The sequence below is a fragment of the Emys orbicularis genome, chromosome 19 (assembly GCF_028017835.1).
Source record: "Emys orbicularis isolate rEmyOrb1 chromosome 19, rEmyOrb1.hap1, whole genome shotgun sequence".
NCBI lineage: Eukaryota > Metazoa > Chordata > Testudines > Emydidae > Emys > Emys orbicularis.
The window spans coordinates 4551201-4571481 of NC_088701.1; the positions used below are offsets into that span (position 1 = coordinate 4551201).

At 50.9% G+C, this 20281-nt stretch overlaps 1 protein-coding gene across 1 annotated transcript in view; it reads right to left on the minus strand.

The window, feature by feature from the left end:
• Positions 1 to 2078: 2078 nt before the first annotated feature.
• The window catches only part of LOC135891510 (complement C3-like), a 54132-nt gene continuing 35929 nt past the window's right edge, over positions 2079 to 20281 (minus strand). Inside the window, exons 27-40 of the mRNA XM_065419054.1 lie at positions 19256 to 19351; positions 17835 to 17963; positions 16191 to 16388; positions 14482 to 14640; positions 13083 to 13233; positions 12016 to 12067; positions 11706 to 11793; positions 9532 to 9621; positions 8968 to 9073; positions 7364 to 7453; positions 5410 to 5496; positions 4780 to 4863; positions 3697 to 3832; positions 2079 to 2220 (exon numbers count right to left, since the gene is read on the minus strand). Of these exons, the coding sequence (XP_065275126.1) occupies positions 2079 to 2220; positions 3697 to 3832; positions 4780 to 4863; positions 5410 to 5496; positions 7364 to 7453; positions 8968 to 9073; positions 9532 to 9621; positions 11706 to 11793; positions 12016 to 12067; positions 13083 to 13233; positions 14482 to 14640; positions 16191 to 16388; positions 17835 to 17963; positions 19256 to 19351 (1608 nt within the window). The remainder of the gene's footprint in view (positions 2221 to 3696; positions 3833 to 4779; positions 4864 to 5409; positions 5497 to 7363; positions 7454 to 8967; positions 9074 to 9531; positions 9622 to 11705; positions 11794 to 12015; positions 12068 to 13082; positions 13234 to 14481; positions 14641 to 16190; positions 16389 to 17834; positions 17964 to 19255; positions 19352 to 20281) is intronic.

Here is a 20281-nt window from a genome sequence, read left to right on the forward strand (position 1 = left end):
TATAAAAACACAAGAGGTGCAAATTGTCTGATTTATTTGCATAATCAAGGCAGGAGACAAAGGTCTCCTGGGTTCTGCTTCTGAGTGTGGGAAGCTGTGTCCATGTACATGGGAAGTCTATTGGTTGAAACAGGGAACTAGGGGTCTGGACTCCTGGGTTCTGTACTCTAAACGCTGGACAATATTCCCTCACAGTTCTGAGCAGAGAACCCAGGAGTCCTAGCTCCTAGCCTGATTCTCAGAACAGCTTGGGAATATTTTCCAGAGTTTAGAGCACAACGACCAGGAGTCAGGACTCCTGGGTTCTAACACTCCTAATTCTATCACTGCCCTGTTGTGGATGAGTCACACGAGCATTCCGTGCCTCAGTTTACCCACCTGGGAAATGAGTATAATCCTTCTCTCTTAGTGGAGCTTCATAGCTGTGAAGTTGTTTCATTCTTGTTGTTACTCCAAGAATGTATTTGGTGTCCATCCCTGTGGTATCTGGGCATGGCACAAAGATTAACTGCAGACGTTTCAGATCTCAATAAGAGACCAGAGCCCTTCATCCCCTCCCGCTGTTTGAACTGACTAGGAAACCGGGGTTGAATCGGATGTGAAAGGCCTGGACTCTTGCAGCTTCGTCTGAAAGGGGCAGGATCATATAGGGGAGAAACTCCTGATAAATCCCTGCGGATACCTCTGGGAAGGAAGCTGGTGGCTTTTTACCGACTGTAAAAACAGCTGTTTAGGACAGGAAGTGAAGGCAAATTCCATATGCAAAAGGAACTGCAGGGGGAAGTGAGGGAGATAAAATTGTAGCAAAGTGGACACTGGAGCAAACATCCGGACTCTTGTCATAGTGGCACGGTATCTGTAAATACTACAGCATGGCCAGGCCCTTTGATTTCGGCCTTCTTGCTCAAGCCTGGCATCCCGAGCAGCACAGCGCCCCCTTGAGGAGAACACCCGCTACTGAGTCACCTCCGCTGCTTCCTAGCACCATGCTGGGACCGTGGGGTCAGCGCTGACTGCAAGGAGCACCCACTACTGAGTGGAGCTGCAAATGGGGGCGGAGCTGGTGTGGGGGCAGAGTGGGGCTGAGTCGTGCTCCTTCTTGGCCCCAGGTGGTGGGTGGTGCTCCCTGCCATGCACCCCCCCACCAAATGTTCCTCCACACACCCCTAGGGGGGCTTGTCCCACAGTTTGGGGACCACTGCTCTAATGAGCCTTTAACACAGTAGTTCTCAACCCGTCGGTTAAAGCATGGATGGTAGCGGGGGTCAGTCATATGTTCTCCGCAGGTTCCATGAGTGCAGAGTTAATCAGGAGGGCAATCTGGGAGGAGGTGGACATGTGGAGCATGTCCAAGGGAGACTTCCTCTAAGGTTATCTGGAGCATGTCAGCAATTTGTTTGAAGAGATCCTGGAAGTTCCTGAGCTCATCCCCAGCAGTGGGTGGAGGGGGCATAACATTCTCCTCTGGCGAGAAGGAGTTACAGGTAGCAGGAGCTGCCTCCTGATCTAAGATTACTTCCTCCTGCTCAGAATTCTGTTCGGCCGGGGCATCTGGTGGCGCTGTGGATTTTGGTGGAGAGTGTCTGTGTACCTCCATGGTGCCAGCCGGGACAGGGCTGAGAAAAGGGACTGTCCCAGCCAAAACGGGTTGTGTGGTCACTCTGGGCACACATAGGTACAGAAGATTTGGTCCCAAATATCCATCCATGCGTATCTAGCCACCCATTCATGCTTGTCCATCCTAATCTAATTTAAGGTGTTTCTCATGCACCCATGATCCTAGTAGCTATAGCATGCACCCATGCACCCATGATCCTAGATATAGTTATAAAACTATATTGCAGACCATGTAAAGATTGGTAAAAAGTCACACAGAAGGCCAGGGTAAGAAATCAGCCTTTTATATATATATATAGAAACAATAAGAAGAAAAGAGAGAGAAACCCCCAAAGAGGACAGGGCTAGCGGCGAGTGTCAGCAGCATTGGGACTCTGAGTGGAGATGTCTCCACCTGAGTGTTATTCTCCATCTCAGCTCAAACTGTCCCCTTGGGGCTGCTGGGAAAGCTGGGTCCAAGTTTAGGTTGGGCAGCCAAACATCGTCATGGCTTCAGAGAACTCAAGGAATTCCTGGCAGAGGTTCTGGAAATCCGGCTCCTGGCAATCTTCCTCGTTGGGCCACTTCTCGATCCAGGTGTCCTTGCCAATGATGTAGGATAGCCTGGGACGGACAGGCAGAAGGGTGAGCAATGAAGCACAACATTTGTCCAACTTGTTTGCTCAGTTCCTTAGCGGCAGCCGGGTTTGCCTAAGGGCATGGGCAGCGGGTATGGCTGGCCAGGGGAGGCTGAGTCTCCTCAAACAGCCAGGCGTGGCCCCACTCATGCTCTGCACAGAGCTCCTTCCTGCTTCCCGCCGCTTCCCCCCGGCCACAGCCCATGCAGGCTGCTCCTCTTCCCCAAGGGGGCTGGGGCTGGGGCTAGGGCTAGCACGGGCTGGCCTGTGGCTCGGGACTTGAGGCCGTTGGGTGCCCCCGGTGATGGGGCCTCCCAGCATTGGGGCTCCCTGGTGCTCTGGGGCTGGTGGCACTTGAGGGGCTGGGGCCGCAGCACACGGCGCTCCTGGGCAGGGGGCACTGGGGCCGAAGCACCTGGTGCTCCAGGGCTGGGGACGCTGGGGCTGCGGCACCCAACGCTTCAGGGCTGGGGGCGCTCAGGTTGGCCGGCTGGAGTGGCCCGGGGCTGGGGCAGGGGGGCTGGCAGCCGCGCTGGTGGGCTTGGGGCTCCAGCAGGAGGGAGGGATAGCTCAGTGGTTTGAGCATTGGCCTGCAAAATCCAGGGTTCTGAATTCAATCCTTGAGGGGACCATTTAGGGATCTGGGGCAAAAATCTTCCTGGGGATTGGTCCTGCTTTGAGCAGGGGCTTGGACTAGATGACCTCCTGAAGTCCCTTCCAATCCTGATATTCTGTGGAGAACAGGCAGGGCTGGGATCTAGCCTCCCCAAACATGCAGTTCACACTCCACCAATGCTTAAGGGCCACATCTGACTTCCAGAGAAACAGTGGGTTGCCTCCCCTCTCATAGGTCCAGCCCAGAGACTACAGATCCCCGCATGCAATGCTCCAGATACAGCATGAGGATGGAACTTTTAGCCTCTGTGAGCTGCATCTTTGTTGCTGAAGCTCATTTTTAGGTGCAGTTTCTACCCTAATTATTTATATTTCCACCCAGTTTAAACCTAAGTGATTTAGGAAGAACTGTGGCTGGATGCAGGGACCATGAAATTGCACTGACAATGTGATTTGTGCTGGTGAAATAGTTGGGTAGCCCCTGTGAGAAATGGTGGTCCAGGGTTAGACTACGAGGCGAACCTGGATTCCATTCCCAGCAATTCCAGAAACTTCCTTTTGGTACTTTGGAGAGATGACCTAAGGCCAGTCCATGGGAGTTAGGTGCCTCAATACCTTTGAGGACCTGGACCTTAGGCTGTCCTTGCCTTAGTTTACCCACCCGTTAAATTAGGGTAATAACGCTGCCCTGCCTCCCGTAGTGAGAATAAATACATTCGATATTGTGAGGTTCTCAGAAAGTACAGTAATGGGGGCCTGATAGGTACCTAAAATAGATAGGGTAATTAGTTAAGGGCGTGTCTGCTTGAAACTGACTAACGGAGGGTAACCACAGGAGGCTACTTACTCAGCTTTCCTGGGCCACAAGTCCGTGCTGAGTCCCCAGATCAAGTAGTCTTTGTTACGCTCCAGCCTCAGAGAGTCCCTGCATTTTATGTGGCTGATGAACTGGCGGGTTTTTCCTTGTGGATTTTCATCAGTCCCTGGGAAGGCGGGGGAGGGTGAGAAAAGACGTCACACATAAGAGCAGAGTGAGGAGGAGATAATACGGGGTGGAGAGGGATGAAGATGAAAGGAACAGAGAAGAGGAGACTCCTAGGTGTTCTCTTGAGATTTCAGTAAAAATTCAGCCCCAGTGTGACTGCTACGATAACCAATCACTAAAGCTCCAGCAGTCATTAGAGACAGGAAGGACTGTCTTGTGGTTGCGGCACCGGGCTGGGCCTGAAGAGTTCAGGCCTCAGCTCCTGTTTCTGTCACAGACTCCTGGTGTGACCTTGCACAAGTCACTCGATCTCCCTGTGACTCAATTCCCCACCTGTGAAATGGGGCTAATAAATCCACCCAGTGTCGATTTAGATTGTAACCTCGTCAAGGCAGGGGCTGTACCTGGGTATGTCCAGTGCTTAGCACAAGGGGTCCCTAATCTCAGGTAATACAAATAATTAGAACAGTCATATCAGCTCCCACTGAGTGAAGCCGCTTTGAGCTCAGTTAGATCTCTGCTTACTTTGCCTTTATATTGATTTATAAAAGTCAGCATTGAGGAAGAGAGACTCCACCTCCCCTATAGCAGCTTGGGCCAAAGGGCCCCAAGTTTGGGATCTTGACTCCCACAATGGCCAAAGCCAATTGCTTCAGAGGAAGGTTGAAAAAGCCCATAATGAGACTGGCCAATTGTGCCAGGCTGACCACAGGGAGAGGTTCCCCCCTGTTATTTTGTCTGCCTCTTCGTGGCATGGCTGCCTAGGTGGGTTGAGCAAATTCTTTCTTGTCCCTTTGTGGCGAGAGGTTAATGCCCTGGAGCATGAGACTAGATTAGCCTTGCTTTAGCACTTCCTCTGGCTAAGAGAAATAGCTCTTATGCCGGCCTTTATCCCAAAGGCCACTCAAAGAAATTGCACCCTGATTGTAGAAGGGGAGCTCTTACCTGCTTTAATGATTTCCAAAATTTTCATGGCGTAGTAGTCAGAACCGCCCACTTCTTCACTGCTAACAAGCCTGGTTTTATACACTTAAAAAAAAGGAAGACATACAAAACACCAGTTGAAGGTCTGCAGTACTTTTCTGTAGAGAATTCAGTGTATAACTGACTTCCCAAACTGGCTGTGAGAAAGATGGTGCATGGTGAGGCCAATAGCTGGAGACCGGGGTTCATTTCTCTGCTCCACCACAGACTTGCTGCGTGACCTTGGGCAAGTCACTTAGTCGCTCCATGCTTCAGTTTCCCCTTTTGTACAATGGGGATAATGGCACTGCCATGCCTCACAGGAGGTTGTGAGGATAAACACATTAAAGATTGTGAAGTGCTCAGATACTAGGGAAATGGGGGGGTAGATAAATACTTAGGGGTAGACTGAATCTTAAACAGTCATCTGAGCTTGTTCATTTCTGGGAGTTTAAGGCCCCAAAATCTCATCAGATTTCTGCCCCAGCAGATCCAGACCTTACCCCTGATTCAGCCCGAAAGGCAAACTTTACAATCCAAATCGAATTCCAAACCCTGTCTCTGTGCTCTCCTCATGGAGAAAGACTCCGCAGATCCAAATCACAGATTTACCATAATCCACTCCAGGTTCGCAGGCTTCCTCCATTCGCTTGTTCAGGGTGATGGGACCCTCTAACTTCTGCTGCATGAAGCAGCTTTCTATGGGGAAGGAAGATGGGGTAGCGAATCACCAAGGGAGAACATAGTTTCAGCTCTGTTATTAGTGACCCACAGGTGCCCACCTATTTGAATCCTGGGTGAGCCGTGCTAACCCACACAGTGACAGGCCCACCTCCTCCGACAAGGGAGTGACCATGAAGCCAACCACGCATCATGTTATGGGACATAGGTGCCGACTCCATGGGTGCTCTGGGGCTCAAGCACCCATGGAAAAAAAATAGGGAGTTCTCAGCATCCACCAGCCACAGCCATTCGGCGGGGCTGCTGGTCAGCTGTTTGGCAGCTGATGGGAGGCATTCGACGGAGAGCTGCTGGCAGGGGCCTCGCGGGAGGGGGCAGAGTGGGGGCAGGAAGTGGCAGAGCGGGGGTGGGGCCTCGGGGGAAGGGGCGGAGTGGGGGTGGAGCACCCACCGGGAAAAATAAAAGTCAGCGCCAGTGCTATGGGGCACGGTAAAAGAAGAAACAAGGGATGGAGGGGTAGGTTGCAGGGTCTAAATGAGGCGATCCTGAGCAGACCGACTCAGACACTCTGCAAAGGAATCAGTAGATGTTGCCCAGAGGAACTCTGCCTGGATGTATGAAATAACCAAGGACCATAAATAGGCCTGGCAATCACAGCTCACTTCCCTCTCTGCACTGATGGATATCTGCCTGGGTCAGTGCCAGGAGGAGCCTGGTCACGGGACTTAGTGGAGCTGCAGATGGGGAATCAAAGGTGATGGGAAGGACAGATCCGGAGACTGAGCGCCTCTCTGTGTGCCTGGCAGACAGCCGGGCTACAGCAAGTTCCCCACTGAACAACAGCCCCACCAATGGGTCTCCACCCTCTTCTAGGGGATCCGTTCCTAAGAGTCAGCAGGGAGTGGAGCCTCCATGGCTCATTCAATACTTGGCCCCTGTGCTGAAACTGACAGCGGGGGGCTGAGGGGAGCCAGCTCTGGGCATCCTGGAATGAGAGGACCCAGATATATTAAGAAATGCCTGACTTCATGTCACCCCCCTCCCACCCCGAGGCTGGATTCCAACCATTGAAACAGCTGGTATGTTTCCACTGAAGTTTCAGAACCAGGGAGGAGCATCCCCGTCGGAATGGCTGGAAACCCAGCAACTCCTGCATCCCAGACTGCCCTGCTTCCACGTGTGCAGCCCCACTCCACGGATCAGCTGGCTAGAGAAATTCTGCTTCTACATCCTGCTGCCAGCTCTCCTGCGATTGGCGGGTGTGGTTGCCACTGAAGAAGGGAGGGAGGGACCGCGGGTGAGGGTAGGTGGTCAGGAGGGTGGAAACCCTCTGTGAATGCCGGAGAGAAGGGATAGGAGAGGGAGTGAAGGAAGATATCGAGACTCTGCGGGTGTGAGGGGCAGGCTTCAGGCTGGGAAAGTGGGTCCCGGGGGTTCCTACCTCCTCCAAGGCCCATTCCAGCCCCTCTGGGTTCTGCTCCCTGGCCCGATCCCAGACCCTGCAGTCCCTTCTGGGTCCTCTCTTGCCTCCCCTCCCCAGGCGTGCATGAGTTCATGTGGGGGTGCATCCCGCACATATTCCCATATTGGGGTGCCCTCACCCCGACCCTGGTCCCACCATTCCTGTATGTGGTGGTGTGTTGCAGGGACACAGCCGGCCAAGAGTCAGAGCTCCAGGCTGGGGGACAGACCCAGGGACCATCCTGCCTGTGGCTGCCATGAGCCTGTATCGCACGTGAGAATCGCCCAGAGCCCACAGGGAAGGAGGGCCCTGATCGGCGATGGAGAGGGCTGATGCTGGGGGCCCCTGGGAGTGCACGTTTGCTGGTAAAGCTGACAGGGGAGCCCCCACCCGAGATGTAAGCAGAGACAGGACTCTCCTTACCTTCTGCACAGCGGCAGACTTCCCCGTGACAGATCTTATTGAAGAGCCCGCTCTGCTTAGACGGGTGGTAGAACTTGGTGCACCGGTCATCTAGAGAAAGATCAGAGACACGGATCATTCCCCCTCCCGCAGAACAACGGCCACAGTTTACAGCACCTAGGAGACAACCCTGAAGCCCTTACTCAAGCAGAAGTCCCACTGGGTGACCCTGGGGAAGGGAGCAGCAGTCTGTGGGAACGACTTTCTTAGCTACAGGAAACCATCAACTTGAAATGATGGGCTGGTGCTTGTTGGAGACACGCTCTTAATCACGCTAGCAGCAAATTCACCGCTGGAGGTAAAACGGGGGGAGAGGGCAAGTAGGATAATTATTGCCTGTAGTCAGAGGTTCCCCTTATTGTTTTGTCTACCTTTGCATGGCTGTGTTAAGGTGATAGTGTGACCATGTATTTCCAGCATGGAGTAATATTAGAACAGGAGGAAGTGGGAGGTGGCCAGGAAGTCAGACTAGATGATCAGGATGGTCCCATCTGGCCTTAAAGTCTATGAGTCTAAAACCCCTGTGTTCTAATCCAGTAGTTCTCAACCAGGGGGACACATACCCTAGCGGTACCCCAGGGTTATGTTAACTTATCTAGATATTTGCCTAGTTTTACAACAGGATCTAGAGCCCTGCAGCGGGACTGGGATCCCACAGGGCCCGTTGCCATAATAGCAGGAGTGAGATAAAAATCCAACAAACAATGCAGGAGCGGGTGGGAGTGGGAGTAGATATTGTGAGGCGGGATGGGAGCAGGATTGAAAAAATAGTCCTCATTCACCGCAAACAATATGAACGCCTCAGCCAGCAGCCACTGCTCTCTGGCCGCTCAGCTCTGAAGGCAGCGCTCCCGCCAGCAGCAGCGCACAAGTAAGGGTGGCAATATCATAGCATGCCACCCTAACTTCTGTGCTGCTGCTGGCGGCGGCGCTGCCTTGAGAGCTGGGAGCCTGGCCAGCAGCTGCCGCTCTCCAGCACCAAATGACCAGGCTCACAAGTGAAAACACGCTCACGTCTCACACTGAAATGTAAGTACAATATTTATATTCCAATTGATTTATTTCATAATTATATGGTAAAAAATGAGGAAGTCAGCAATTTGTCAGTACTAGTGCGGCTGGGACACTTTTGTATTTTTATGTCTGATTTTGTAAGCAAGTCGTTTTTAAGTGAGGTGAAACTTGGGGTACGCACGACAAATCAGACTCCTGAAAGGGGAACAGTAATCTGGAAAAGTCAAGAAGAGAGCGTGAGCTAGTGTAGAGCAGGAGATGGGGATTCACGACGCTTGGGTTCTATTTCCAGTGGTGGGAGGGGACTGTGTATGCGGAAGCTGTACTTAGAGCTCTTAATTGGCAATCTGCTCCCAGCTGTGCTACTAGCTGTCTAGGGCTTACCTGAGGGCAAGTCTCTCAACATTTCAGTGCATCCCCACTGTGACACGGGGATAATGATACCTAAGTACTGCAGCAAACGACTGCAAGATGTAATGATACCAATGTAACCCAGAGCAGAATTTGAAGCCATGGTGCCTTTAATGGTGAGGAGAGCTGCGATCTGTTACCTATGGTGTAATAGTCGTAGACTGTGACGGATGCTGGCTGAATGAGACCAACTTCGAAAAACTGGTGAGCTTTAAACTGCAGGCATTCGTCCTCTCTGTGAGAAACCTGGGTGCGGGGGAAATAACAGGATTGCTTAGGCCGAAGGGTGGCTGGATGGAAGAGAGAATGAAAAAGAATAAAAGAATGGGAGATGTTGGGGAAAGAAGAGGAGAAAGAGAAAGTGAGGGAGGTGGAGGAAAGAAGAACTAGAGAAGTGAAAGGAGCAAGGAAAGAAGAAGTGAATGACACAGAGAAGCAAATTCAGCCTTAATATCAGATGCTGCATTTCCCACTAAAGTCAATGGACCTACATCCACATACACCAGCTGAGGATCTGGCCCATTCAGTTGTTCCTAGTGGAAAACCTGAATCTGGGCCAGTGAGTCAAATTCGGCCATGGGTTGCAGTTTGTCAACTTGCTGACGTCTGCGGGGATGCCAGGGTGTATCTGGGAGAGCAGTTTGGTTCATCAGGAGCCCATGAAATTAACACAGGATCAGAGAAGCCCCTTGTCGAGTCTTTACCTTGTCCAAGTAGATCATGAGGTTGCCTCTGTCGGACGGGGCTTTGTCGATTTCAAACTTGGAAATGTATCTGTCGACCCCTTGGGAAAGCTAAATGTGAAGGAGGAAAAGCAAGAGGCATTGTGGGTAAGGCAGCGTCTCTGTGAAAGTCCTGCAGCTGGGCGAGAAAACTCACCATCTCACTACGTGACTCAGTTGTGTCGTGCTTGTGATCACGTCTCCCATGATAGGATCTGCATGGAGGATACTAGCCTGCTATTTATTCAACAGCTAGTGTTGCCAGGCGGCTGGTTTTCGAGCGGAACAGCTGGTCAAAAAGGGACCCTGGCAGCTCCAGTCAGCAGCACAGCGGGGCTAAGGCAGGTTCCCTGCCGGTCTTGCTCCGCACAGCTCCCGGAAGCAACCAACATGTTCGACTCCTAGGTGCAGGTGCAGCCACAGGGGCTCCGTGCACTGACCCTGCTCCGAGCAACAGCTCCGCAGCTCCCATTGGCCAGGAACTGCGGCCAATGGGAGCTGCAGGGGCGGTGCCCGCAGGTGCGGGCAGCAAGCAGAGCCCCATGGCCACTCCACCAAGGAGCCGGGGGAACATGTCACCGCTTCCAGGAGCCGCCTGAGGGAAGTGCTGCCTGGCTGGAGCCCGCACCATGAACCCCCTCCCACACCTCAACCCCCTACCCCAGGTCAGAAACCCCTCCCACACCCTAACTCCCACCCAGAGCCCACACCCCTCATCCCCTCCAGCTCGCCAACCTCTTGCCCCAGCCCTGAGCCCTCTCCTGCACCCCAAACCCCTCGGCCCCAGCCCCACCCTAGAGCCCGCATCCCCAGCCGGAGCCCTAACTCGCTCCCTGCACCTCAACCCCATACCCCACCCAAGAACCTCCTCCCGCACCCTGAACACTTCATTTGTGGGCCCCACCCCAGAGCCCGCACTCCCAGCCAGAGCCGTCGGCCCCTCCCGCACCACAACCACCTGCCCCAGCCCGGTGAAAGTGAGTGAGGGTGCAGGAGAGTGAGCAACGGGGGCGGGGGCATGGAGTGAGCGTGGGGTCAGATGTTGGAGAAGGGGCGAGGCAGGGGCGGGGCCTCAGGGAAGGGGCGGGGCAAGGGTGTTTGGTTTTGTGTGATTAGAAAGTTGGCAACCCTATCCATAGCTAAGGGAGCTGGTACTCTCGCTGAAACAGTTGTGCTTTTCATGATAAAGGACCCAGGTTCAGTGACCACAGTGTACGTATGCACAGCGTACATACATTACATTTGTCATGAAAGAGGTGCCGGGGCTCAAGCAATTTTTTTTTTTACTTTCATAACTGAAGCAGCAAGCCCAGAGGTGCCGGGGCTACGAACTGCCAGGCCCAGAGGTGCCGGGGCTCTGAACTGCCAGGCCCAGTGGTGCTGGGGCTCTGAACTTCCAAGCCCAGAGGTGCCGGGGCTCTGAACTTCCAAGCCCAGAGGTGCCGGGGCTCTGAACTGCCAGGCCCAGAGGTGCCGGGGCTCTGAACTGCCAGGCCCAGAGGTGCCGGGGCTCAGCCCTGGCACAAAGGAAGCACTGCGTATGCAGCCAGAGATGACCTGTACCTGCAGATAGTGGGGGGGGGAGTGAGGGCAGCAGTGTCCGTAGATGTTACTGAGCATGCTCAGTACAAGCCGAGCAGGAACTCAGGGCACACTGTAGTTCTGGTTTGGCATTCTGGCTGATTTTATGCAGCTGCAGGAGGATAACACCAGTGCTGGAAACATCCCTGGGTTTGTTTGCCTAATAATCCACCCTCATTTTATACCAGGGCAGCAATTCACTGCAATGACTCCTTCGGGGCCTGGCTTTTCTGTGCAGCCTCTTTTTCTGTATCCACAGTTCTCCAGGCCCAAATAACTCTGCACCATGTAGGTCAGAGGATCTAAAGTGAAGCCATTTTTTTTAAATTCTGGCCCCACTGTACACTGGCCCCCCAAAACTGCCCGCTGGAGATGACATTCCATCACCGACCTGGAGAGAACTGGTTGCGGTTTCCTAAAGCTGTTACCAATCCTTAGAGCCGTCTGGTCTCCCTCCACGTTTAACCCTGGAGCCTGACTGTTCACCTGCTGCCTTGGATTTTCTCATCTGAAAGCTCCAGCCGAGCCACTGCATTGTTTATTACGTTCCCTGTTCTCAGATTACACTGACGTACTCTCTTAAGATCCTCCACGTCCGGTGAGAAGCCAGTGAGCATGGAGACATCGATGATGGACATTGTGGCATCAACCACACCGAGGAACCTAACGAGGAGAAGAGAAAATACCCTTTTGATCAGAATTCATCACTTGAACATTGATTTTGTGATCACTCCACCAGCTCCTGTTGCTTTATCATAACTTTTTTGGCCATTCCATACAAAAATTCATAGCCCAGGATTCTCCAACTACCCCCTTCATCTGTCCATCTACCCACTGCATCTGCCCGTCTATTTATCGTCTATCATTAAAGGGCATTGTTCTCACCTGATACAGATTTTAATGTAGACTGAACGCATCGCTCCTTCCGGCTTCTTAACTAGAAACATTGTAGAAGAGAAAAGAAATTAATATCTCAGTGTAAATTTCATGCCAGACAAACCCTCTTGTTTTTTAGGTGCACTAACATGGCTTAGTAATCAAACAGGTCCTACAGTAGGTGTTAAAAATCCCTCAATAAACCTCCCCGCCCCTCCAGCAATCCATAAATAACTTTTCCCGTCCCTGGCACACAAACTAAAAAGCCTCTCCCAGCTGGGTGGCACAAACGAAATATAGTCTAGAGTTACCAGAAAGAGGAAATGAAACAGAGAGAACCTGTGGGTGTGAACTTGGACAGCTGGGAAAGTTAAGAACAATTTACAGCGATCTCCTGTTTCTGTAAAAGCAGTGCCAAAATCCTGGATCCCTCTATCCTATACTGGTCTAATGTGTGGTCATATCTCCCTCTACTGGCCAGCCCTAGCAACTAGCGATCAGCTATTCACAGCTAAAGGAAATTACTCCTTTAGCCCAAGCCGCAGAGGCTTGTGTTTTGGGTGCTGAAGATCCTGACCTCTGTCCCATGCTGTCTGGAAATGTGTTCACTGGAAGTTTGGGTCTGTAACCAGACTTCCTGGCACAGGCTCATCTCTACTTTAGAGAGAGACCATACCCAGAGTAGCTGGCCTGTGTTCCCATCCACATCCGATGCTCCACCTCTGCTGCTAACAAGTGCCATGATGAGAGAAGGCAGCATTTACTCCCTCATCTGGAATGACCCTGCATTAGTTGCAACTTAGAACATGTAGTAGCTGGAAATATTTTTTAGTGCCTGCCCTATGGATATAATTTTGTAGGACATGGGAACTGGGAGAGTTTGAAGAAGCTTCACAAAAATACTTTCCAAAGTTAAGAATGTGATTGCAGAGATGGTGGTTGGTTTACACATTGGTGTCAATCCACTGCTATCCATGGAGTTACTCTGGATTTAAACTGCTGTAACTGAGCCAAATTTTTCCAGATCTGAGGATTGACAGCAAGCTTCACAAGAGAAAAGACAAGCGGTTACTTACCACCCCGGGCTTCTTCGACCGATACCCTCAGGTCAAACTTCTTACACTGAGATTCCTCCTCCCGTAGCTTTGCATTATAGATCGTCATTACGGTTAAGGTCCCTTGTCCAGTTCCTTCTGCCTTCACAGTGAAGTCTTCATTCCATTTGGTCTGTAAAGTTGATCAAAGGTTAATTTTCTTTTGTACTTCATTAATTATTAATTATTATTATTATTATTTAAAGACAGGGTAAATGAATTTAATGAAGAAAATGAAGCTGGTGAGATTGACAGTCACTCACCCGGAGGGGCTGGGGGGACTCTGCAGAGACAATAGCATGAAGGAGAAAAAAGGTCACTCCCAGGCAGTAACTCTTTGATCTCCAGACGTATTGCTTCTCCAGAGCCAAGCCTAAATAGCAACCCATCCCCTCCTACTTCTGGATTCAGCTCAAAACCACACACTCCAGGTCACTAACCCTGGAACAATTTACCTTGGGATGTGTGAGGCAAACCCCAGCCAGCCCAGGGCTGCTCACTCAGCTGCGGCGACTCACCCCTCCAACGGAGCCTGCAGTAACTATCCCTGGTCAGGGCCCAGGCCAGATGACCCCCAGGGACAAGTATTTCACTGTCCCCATCAGAGCTGCGAGTTACTCTGAACAACAGCTCTAGTCAGCCAGGGACCTTCCTCCGGCCTTGCAGTGTTACAGACGCCCCAGGCTTCTGGCCTGCCCTTGACCCAGTTCCTGTTCCTGCCCCAGCCATGCCCCAGCCATGCCCCAGCCATGCCCGAGCCTTGTTCCAGCCCACTTCAGCCTCGTCTGTGCCCTTGCTCCAGCCCTGTTACAGACCCGCTCCAGCCTGCATCCTCCTCCTGACTTCCCAGGCCCGCGGACTGACTCCAACCTGGCTTTGACTTTTTGACTGTTGGCTTGCATCCGGACTCTGATTTGGCTTGTCTGTGGATTCTGACCCATGGCCTGTTCCCAGACCCTGATTTCAGCATTGCCCTTGGCCCAGTCCCGACGCTACAGCCAGCTCCAACCACCAGGCCTGACTGCCTAGAAGCTAGGGCTTGACAGGATGTGGTGGATTCTCCATCACTTCAAGTCTTTAAGTCAAGTCTGGATATCTATCTAAGAGACATCCCACAGCTCAGCTAGAAGTTATGGGCTTGATTCAGAAATTAGTAGGTGAGGTTCTCTGGCCTGTGTCATGCCGAAGGTTAGATGAGATGATCATAATGGTCCCTTCTGGTCTTAAAAATCTGAGTCAAAAGTCTGGATTCGTTTGGATCTGGTGCCAGGACTATGAATTCCCCTCCCCCTCCCAAAAGGGTTTAGATAGGAGGTTCTAGTCAAATCCCCTTTCTCTATAATCAGTGATCTGTACTAATCACAAGGGAGAAGCATGATACCTCTGCTGTTCTGGCCACCAGAGCGTTCTGGTTTAAGATTTTGTAGTTTATCGGACTAGCACGGCGCGGCAGGAGAATAGAAACGTCCAAATTCAGGTCTTTGTGCTGCGGAACGTCTATCTGGTACTGCGCAAGAGCCTGGAACACCATGATGGTCGCCTAGAACACCAGGAGGAAGACAAGAGGGTTACACCTTATTGTCCTATTGCGCTGAACATCTGACAGCTTCTAAAGAGACTCTTTAATGAAGAGGAACCAAAAATATAATGAAAGAAAACACCAGAGTTCCACTGGGTGTCACACAGGCAAAGGGTTATATGATAATATTACCTGGCTCCTCTGTCGTGTGTTTGATCAGTAGATCTCCAAGCACTTTGCAAAGCAGTACAATATCTTTATCCCCATTTTACAGATGGGGAAATGGAGGCACAGGGCAGTGAAGTAATTTTCCCAGGGTCACCCAGGAAGCCAGTGGCCAAGCCAGGAATAGAACCCATGGTCAATAAATAAATCATGCATGGTCAGTTAGCTTCCCATCACCCCTAGCTATTAACAGGGGCCAATTGTCAGCTGGACACAGTGCAACAAGATAGTGGCTCCTTCTATGTATATGTAACCCACACACCGCCTGGTGGTACCGAGACCATTTAGTGCGAGAGATTAATGAGTGTGCTACAGCCTTAGCTAAGGGCCACGTGGCTTTTAGCTCATGCAGGAGAGGCTCATGCATTTAGCTCCAAAGGTCCCAGGTTCGATCCCACCTACCGACAACCGGGGTCTATCGGTATTACAAGTGGGGGCTTGTCCGGGACTCGAATGCAGGACCTCTTGCTAAATGCATGATCCTCTATTGCCTGAGCTAAAAGCCATGTGGCCCTTAGCTAAGGCTGTAGCAGATGCAATAATCACTCTCTCTAAGTGGTCTCAGTGCCACTAGAGGGAACAGAGCACCATACCCAGGAGGTGTGTGTAGGTTACATATATAGACACATCCGTGCCACACACAGCACAGTGTCAGGGATAGAACACATGCCCATGACTCAAAAATACAGACCACTCCCAGCAGAGCTTGTAGCATCCATTTAGGTAGAGAAAAGACACTCCATCTTTATTTAGCTGTCACTAGCAGTAGGGCTTTTATCCTCTCCAGTGCCTCGTGTAAGCACAATTTAAAAAAAAGAATCCAAAAAACCATAAGCTTACAGTTCTATTTAGAGATGGATTAAACCCAAATCAATTCAGATTAGTCATGATTCAACAATGGCTTTGTCATATGGACTCAGACCGTTGGTCCTACACGCCTGGTACCCTGTCTCCAGACCAATGGCCAAAAACCAAACAAATGCCAGAATGAGTCCAGATGCGCGTGTGTTTCTGCCCATGGGAAGAGAAGGCCCATTCACTCTCTGGGGACAACTCGCTGTCTTAAAGAGAAGCATGTGCTCACACCCATCACCTTGGCAGGATGGAGCCTCTAGTGAGAAGATTCAGTCATGCTCCTGTGCTGGTCTCTGCCTTAGGTTAACAAAGGCAAAGACCTGATAGGTCACGTTGCCCATCTCCCAGGCAATGCAGAATTGTTCTCTACTGGGCATTCCCCAGGGCTTTCTACAATGACTCAAGTGATCAAAATCCCATCCCTTCTGATGGGAGGCCTTCCTAAAAAACAGTCTCAGAAGGATACCTGGGACTATAAGGATCATACTCACTTGGGTAGATCCATATCCCCCTCCGTAGTAGTTCTGCTCTCTCAGCCATCTGACTATGGGACCGGTCAACTCATACTTCTTCATTTTCAGCAAGGCCAGCAAGGCGTACGAGGTGCCCTCAATGTTGAAGGTGCGGGCGTTCCGCTCTTCCCAGCGATTTCCCCCTAGGCAGCAACAAAGAAGGCGAGCTAAAGGACTCTTCCCAAGGACATCTACTCATTCTGAGCAGATCTGACTGGACCATGCCATCGCCTGACTACTTCCCCAACTTTCTGCACGGAGGATCGGTAAGTCGAACCGATTGTTGCCCCTTTCGAGCCGAGCAGCTACCCAATATTTGGGGTCTTGGGAGGATTGTTTCAATTACAATGAGGAATTGGTCATAGGCCTCCGGTATATTCTCTGGTGTAAACCTGATTGCTTACGAAAATGCACAGAAAGTCCCGCTTCCCTGAGCATAAGAGAAACCAACAGCAGGTAACTTCCTTGCTCAGAAATCTCCAAGTCTACCTCTGAAGTGAGTTCTAGGCCCAACAAGCAATGTCTTTCTGCTTGTTTCATAACACTTCTCCAGCCTTTCAGCTGGTTTCTGCCTCTAATGCACAGGGTGCAAAACCAACATACTAGCCCCTGTGTTTGCAATCAGGGAAACCCCTCAGCCCACATGCCTTTGCTCTTGACCTGCTGTGTGCCTTGGGCAGTTCCTACATTGTTTTTAGCTGTGTCTACTACAGAAAGAGTCTTGATTGCTCCCTCCACTGAGTCTGAAAGAGTGTCTGGCACACCCATTAACTTGAACAAGGGCCTGGTCTACACTTAAAACTTAGGTCGTCATAGCTGTGTGACTCAGGGCATGTGAAACATCTACACACACACACCCTTCTGGAGCGCTATAGCTATGCCAAACTAACCCCTAGTGCAGACACAGCTAATGGAAAAATGGAAATGGAAAAATGCTTCAGTTGACCTAGCTATCGTTGACCATGGTGGTGGAGTCCCTACAGAGATGGAAAACCCCTTCCATGGGTACAATAGGGGGTGATACCGGCATAGCTACAGCACCGTAGCTGTGCCGCTCTAGTCCCTGCATTGTAGACATGGCCAAGGTCTGTGGCACCTTTCAACATAACATTGTTATATCTAGACAACAGCTTTGTCCTGCCCTGTTTTAACTATCCCAAACAATGGGGCAAACTCCATTTTCCTTGTGGGCAATATTATTCTATATCCTCTGAAATTCCCCTTTGTTCAGTTTCATCCAGTTACATCCTCTTGACCCACTCTTTTCTCTCTCTTTCTCTTTGGGGTTTACATCCTTTAGATATACGTACAGGGCTCTCCGATTCCTCCTGAGGACAAGTAATACCATATATCTCTGCCACATCCAGATCTCAGACACATTGGTGTAAATCTGGAGTAACTGTCTCCACTCAACCCACGAGAGTTACTCTGGATTTATACCCAGACCGATCAATCTCAAATCTGGCCAAAAGGAACAATTCTATGCCTGTTATTCATTCCTCATAAATTAATCCCTCTCCAGCCTCCTTTGCTTCTCTTCCCTGAACCCCATCCTGACTTAGGCACATCTTTCCAGTAGTTGATAAGATGCCCTGATTTACCTGTCGAAGCTCTCATGAGCGCCTTCTCAGTGTTCAGTGTCCCCACCATCGCTAAGGCATAGGACGCAAGAGCCACAGTGTAAGGTCTGGCTAAAGACTGGTACCTTTCAGCTAAGTAGTCAGCGGCTTTGCTGATGCTGCCTTCCAAACTCTAGGAGGTGACAAAGAAAACAAAAGAAAATTAAACTTGTGAGTTAGGCTGAGGTTTTGGGTGGTGTTAATGTAACACCGACAGACCCTGGTCGTCGGCAGGCAGGATCAAACGTGGGACCTCTGGAGCTAAATGCTTGAGCCTTTACTGCATGAACTAGAAGCCCGAAGGCTCTAGAGCAGACTCATTAATCTCTCTCTAAGTGGTCTCAGTGCCACTAGATGGGACAGACACCACACCCAGGAGCTGTGTGGGTTACATTAAGACATTATGAATTCATGTGGCTTCCAGCTTTATTTAATTTCACAGTGAATTTTGTGCTGGTGAAAGTCGGAGGAGGCAGGAAGACATGGAAGTGAGATATTTGAAGGCAGCGAAAGGGGACATTTCTGGACCACATGCAGAATGTCATCAGGAATGAAACCAAAGTCTGTGGCAGGGCCAGCCCTAGCCCAAATGGCACCCCAGAGCATCTTTGGCGTCCCCCCCTCTATTTGTTAAATTTTTGAATACCTTATTTTTTATTGCATTTGTAGCCCATTTCACCACTTTGATGCATGATTCACATGCATGATTTATCCACCTCTTCCTGTCCCTGCTCCGCCCCCTCCCTCAAAGTCCCTCCCCTGGCCCGCCGCTCCCTCTTCTGTCCCCTCCTCTGAGCGCCTCCCGCCAGCCGCTTGCTGATCAGTGGCCAGCCCCAGGGACCTGCTAAACAGCTGATCGGCCGCCAGCCGGGGCGGAACCAGTGTGGCTGGTGGGTGCTGAGCACCCCCTATTTTTTCCATGGGTGCTTGAGCACCAGAACACCCACGGAGTCGGCGCCTAAGATTCTCTTCATCCCCTCTTAGTACATGCCGACCACATCATCTCATCCTCCTCTTTGCAGCTTCTGTCTGATACCACAGACCAGGGCCAGATTTAGGGGCAGGCAATCCAGGCAACCACCTGAAGTGCTCGGCTTGGGTGGGGGGTGCCGGGCTCGGGGTGCTGTTTTTGTTGTTAAAGAAAAAGGGGAAATCGAATGTTTGAAGTAAAACATTTCCGGTATTCCGTATGTGGATTCATTTTTCACTAACCTAGAATGTTCTAGACCTATAAGCTTTGTTTCTATAAGCTTAGAGGAAACAATTTTTTTTTTATTTACTTACATATGGCATGAATAAATGCAGATTTACTAGCTTCTTCCCCAGCAAATTCCACATGCCACGGGGCGTGGTTCATAGGGGATGGAAAGATGGGAAAACCTGGGTATGAACGTAGAAGTGCACTTACGGTGCAGAGATACTCACGTTGACTTGATCCTTGCAGATGTCCTTGGCCTCTTCCAATGCAATCAGCACAAAAGCCGTTAAAGAGACATCAGGCTCAGCACCCTTGTACCCTCCCTAAAGGGGAGCAAAGGACAGATTTGGGATAAGAAAGTCCCCTGAGTACCATGAAAAGAAAGAATTAATCCCAGGCCCTCAGCATAGGAAATTAGAACACATGCTTTCTAGAAAGCTACCCAAGAATGGACTCTCAGTCATGGCCAGACCTATCGCTGAACCTCCCATTGTCTAACGAACACGTGTCGTGCAATGGGCCAGGTTCTGATCTCAGTTACTCCTTTGTCAGTGTGGAAGAACTCCATCCAAGTCAATAGAGATGCTTCGTATTAAACCAGCGTGAGAGAATTTAGCTCACCAGGCCGGTGCTCAGGTCCTACCACTAGCTCCCAGGCAGCTTCCCGTGCATTAATGGATCAAGCCCCAGTGACAACTTTGGCCTGTGAATCACCAAGACAGCTGGGCTCCTCTGGGACAATGCAAATCACTAAGCCCAGGATGAAACGCATGAGAGGCGTGGACAAGTCATTCTCAGTCGAGAGGAGTTGGCTGGGGAGACAATGCCCAGGGAACGCCAGGCCAGAGCCTAAGTGTCTTTAGTAAATGCTGCAAAACTATCCCCTTTGGAGAAGTCTTTCCACCACGAGAACAACACTCACATAACAAACCTGACCCCCTTCTATCTAATAAACCCTGACATGGACACCTCCTAAACCCAGACATGGACACCCCCTTCTGCCCTAAACCCTAACACTGAGACCCCTAACACTGAGACCCCTTAAACTCAGAAACTGACAGCCCTAAACCCCAGGGGTGCTGGAACAATGTTTATAGTGGGGGTGCTGAGAGCCATTGAACCAAACTGTAACCCTGTATATAATGGAAACCACTTCAAGCCAGGGGTTGTTGCAGCACCCCATGCACCCCTAGTTCCAGCACCTCTGCTAAACCCTGACACCCCTTCAGCCCCTAAACCCTAACACTGAGACC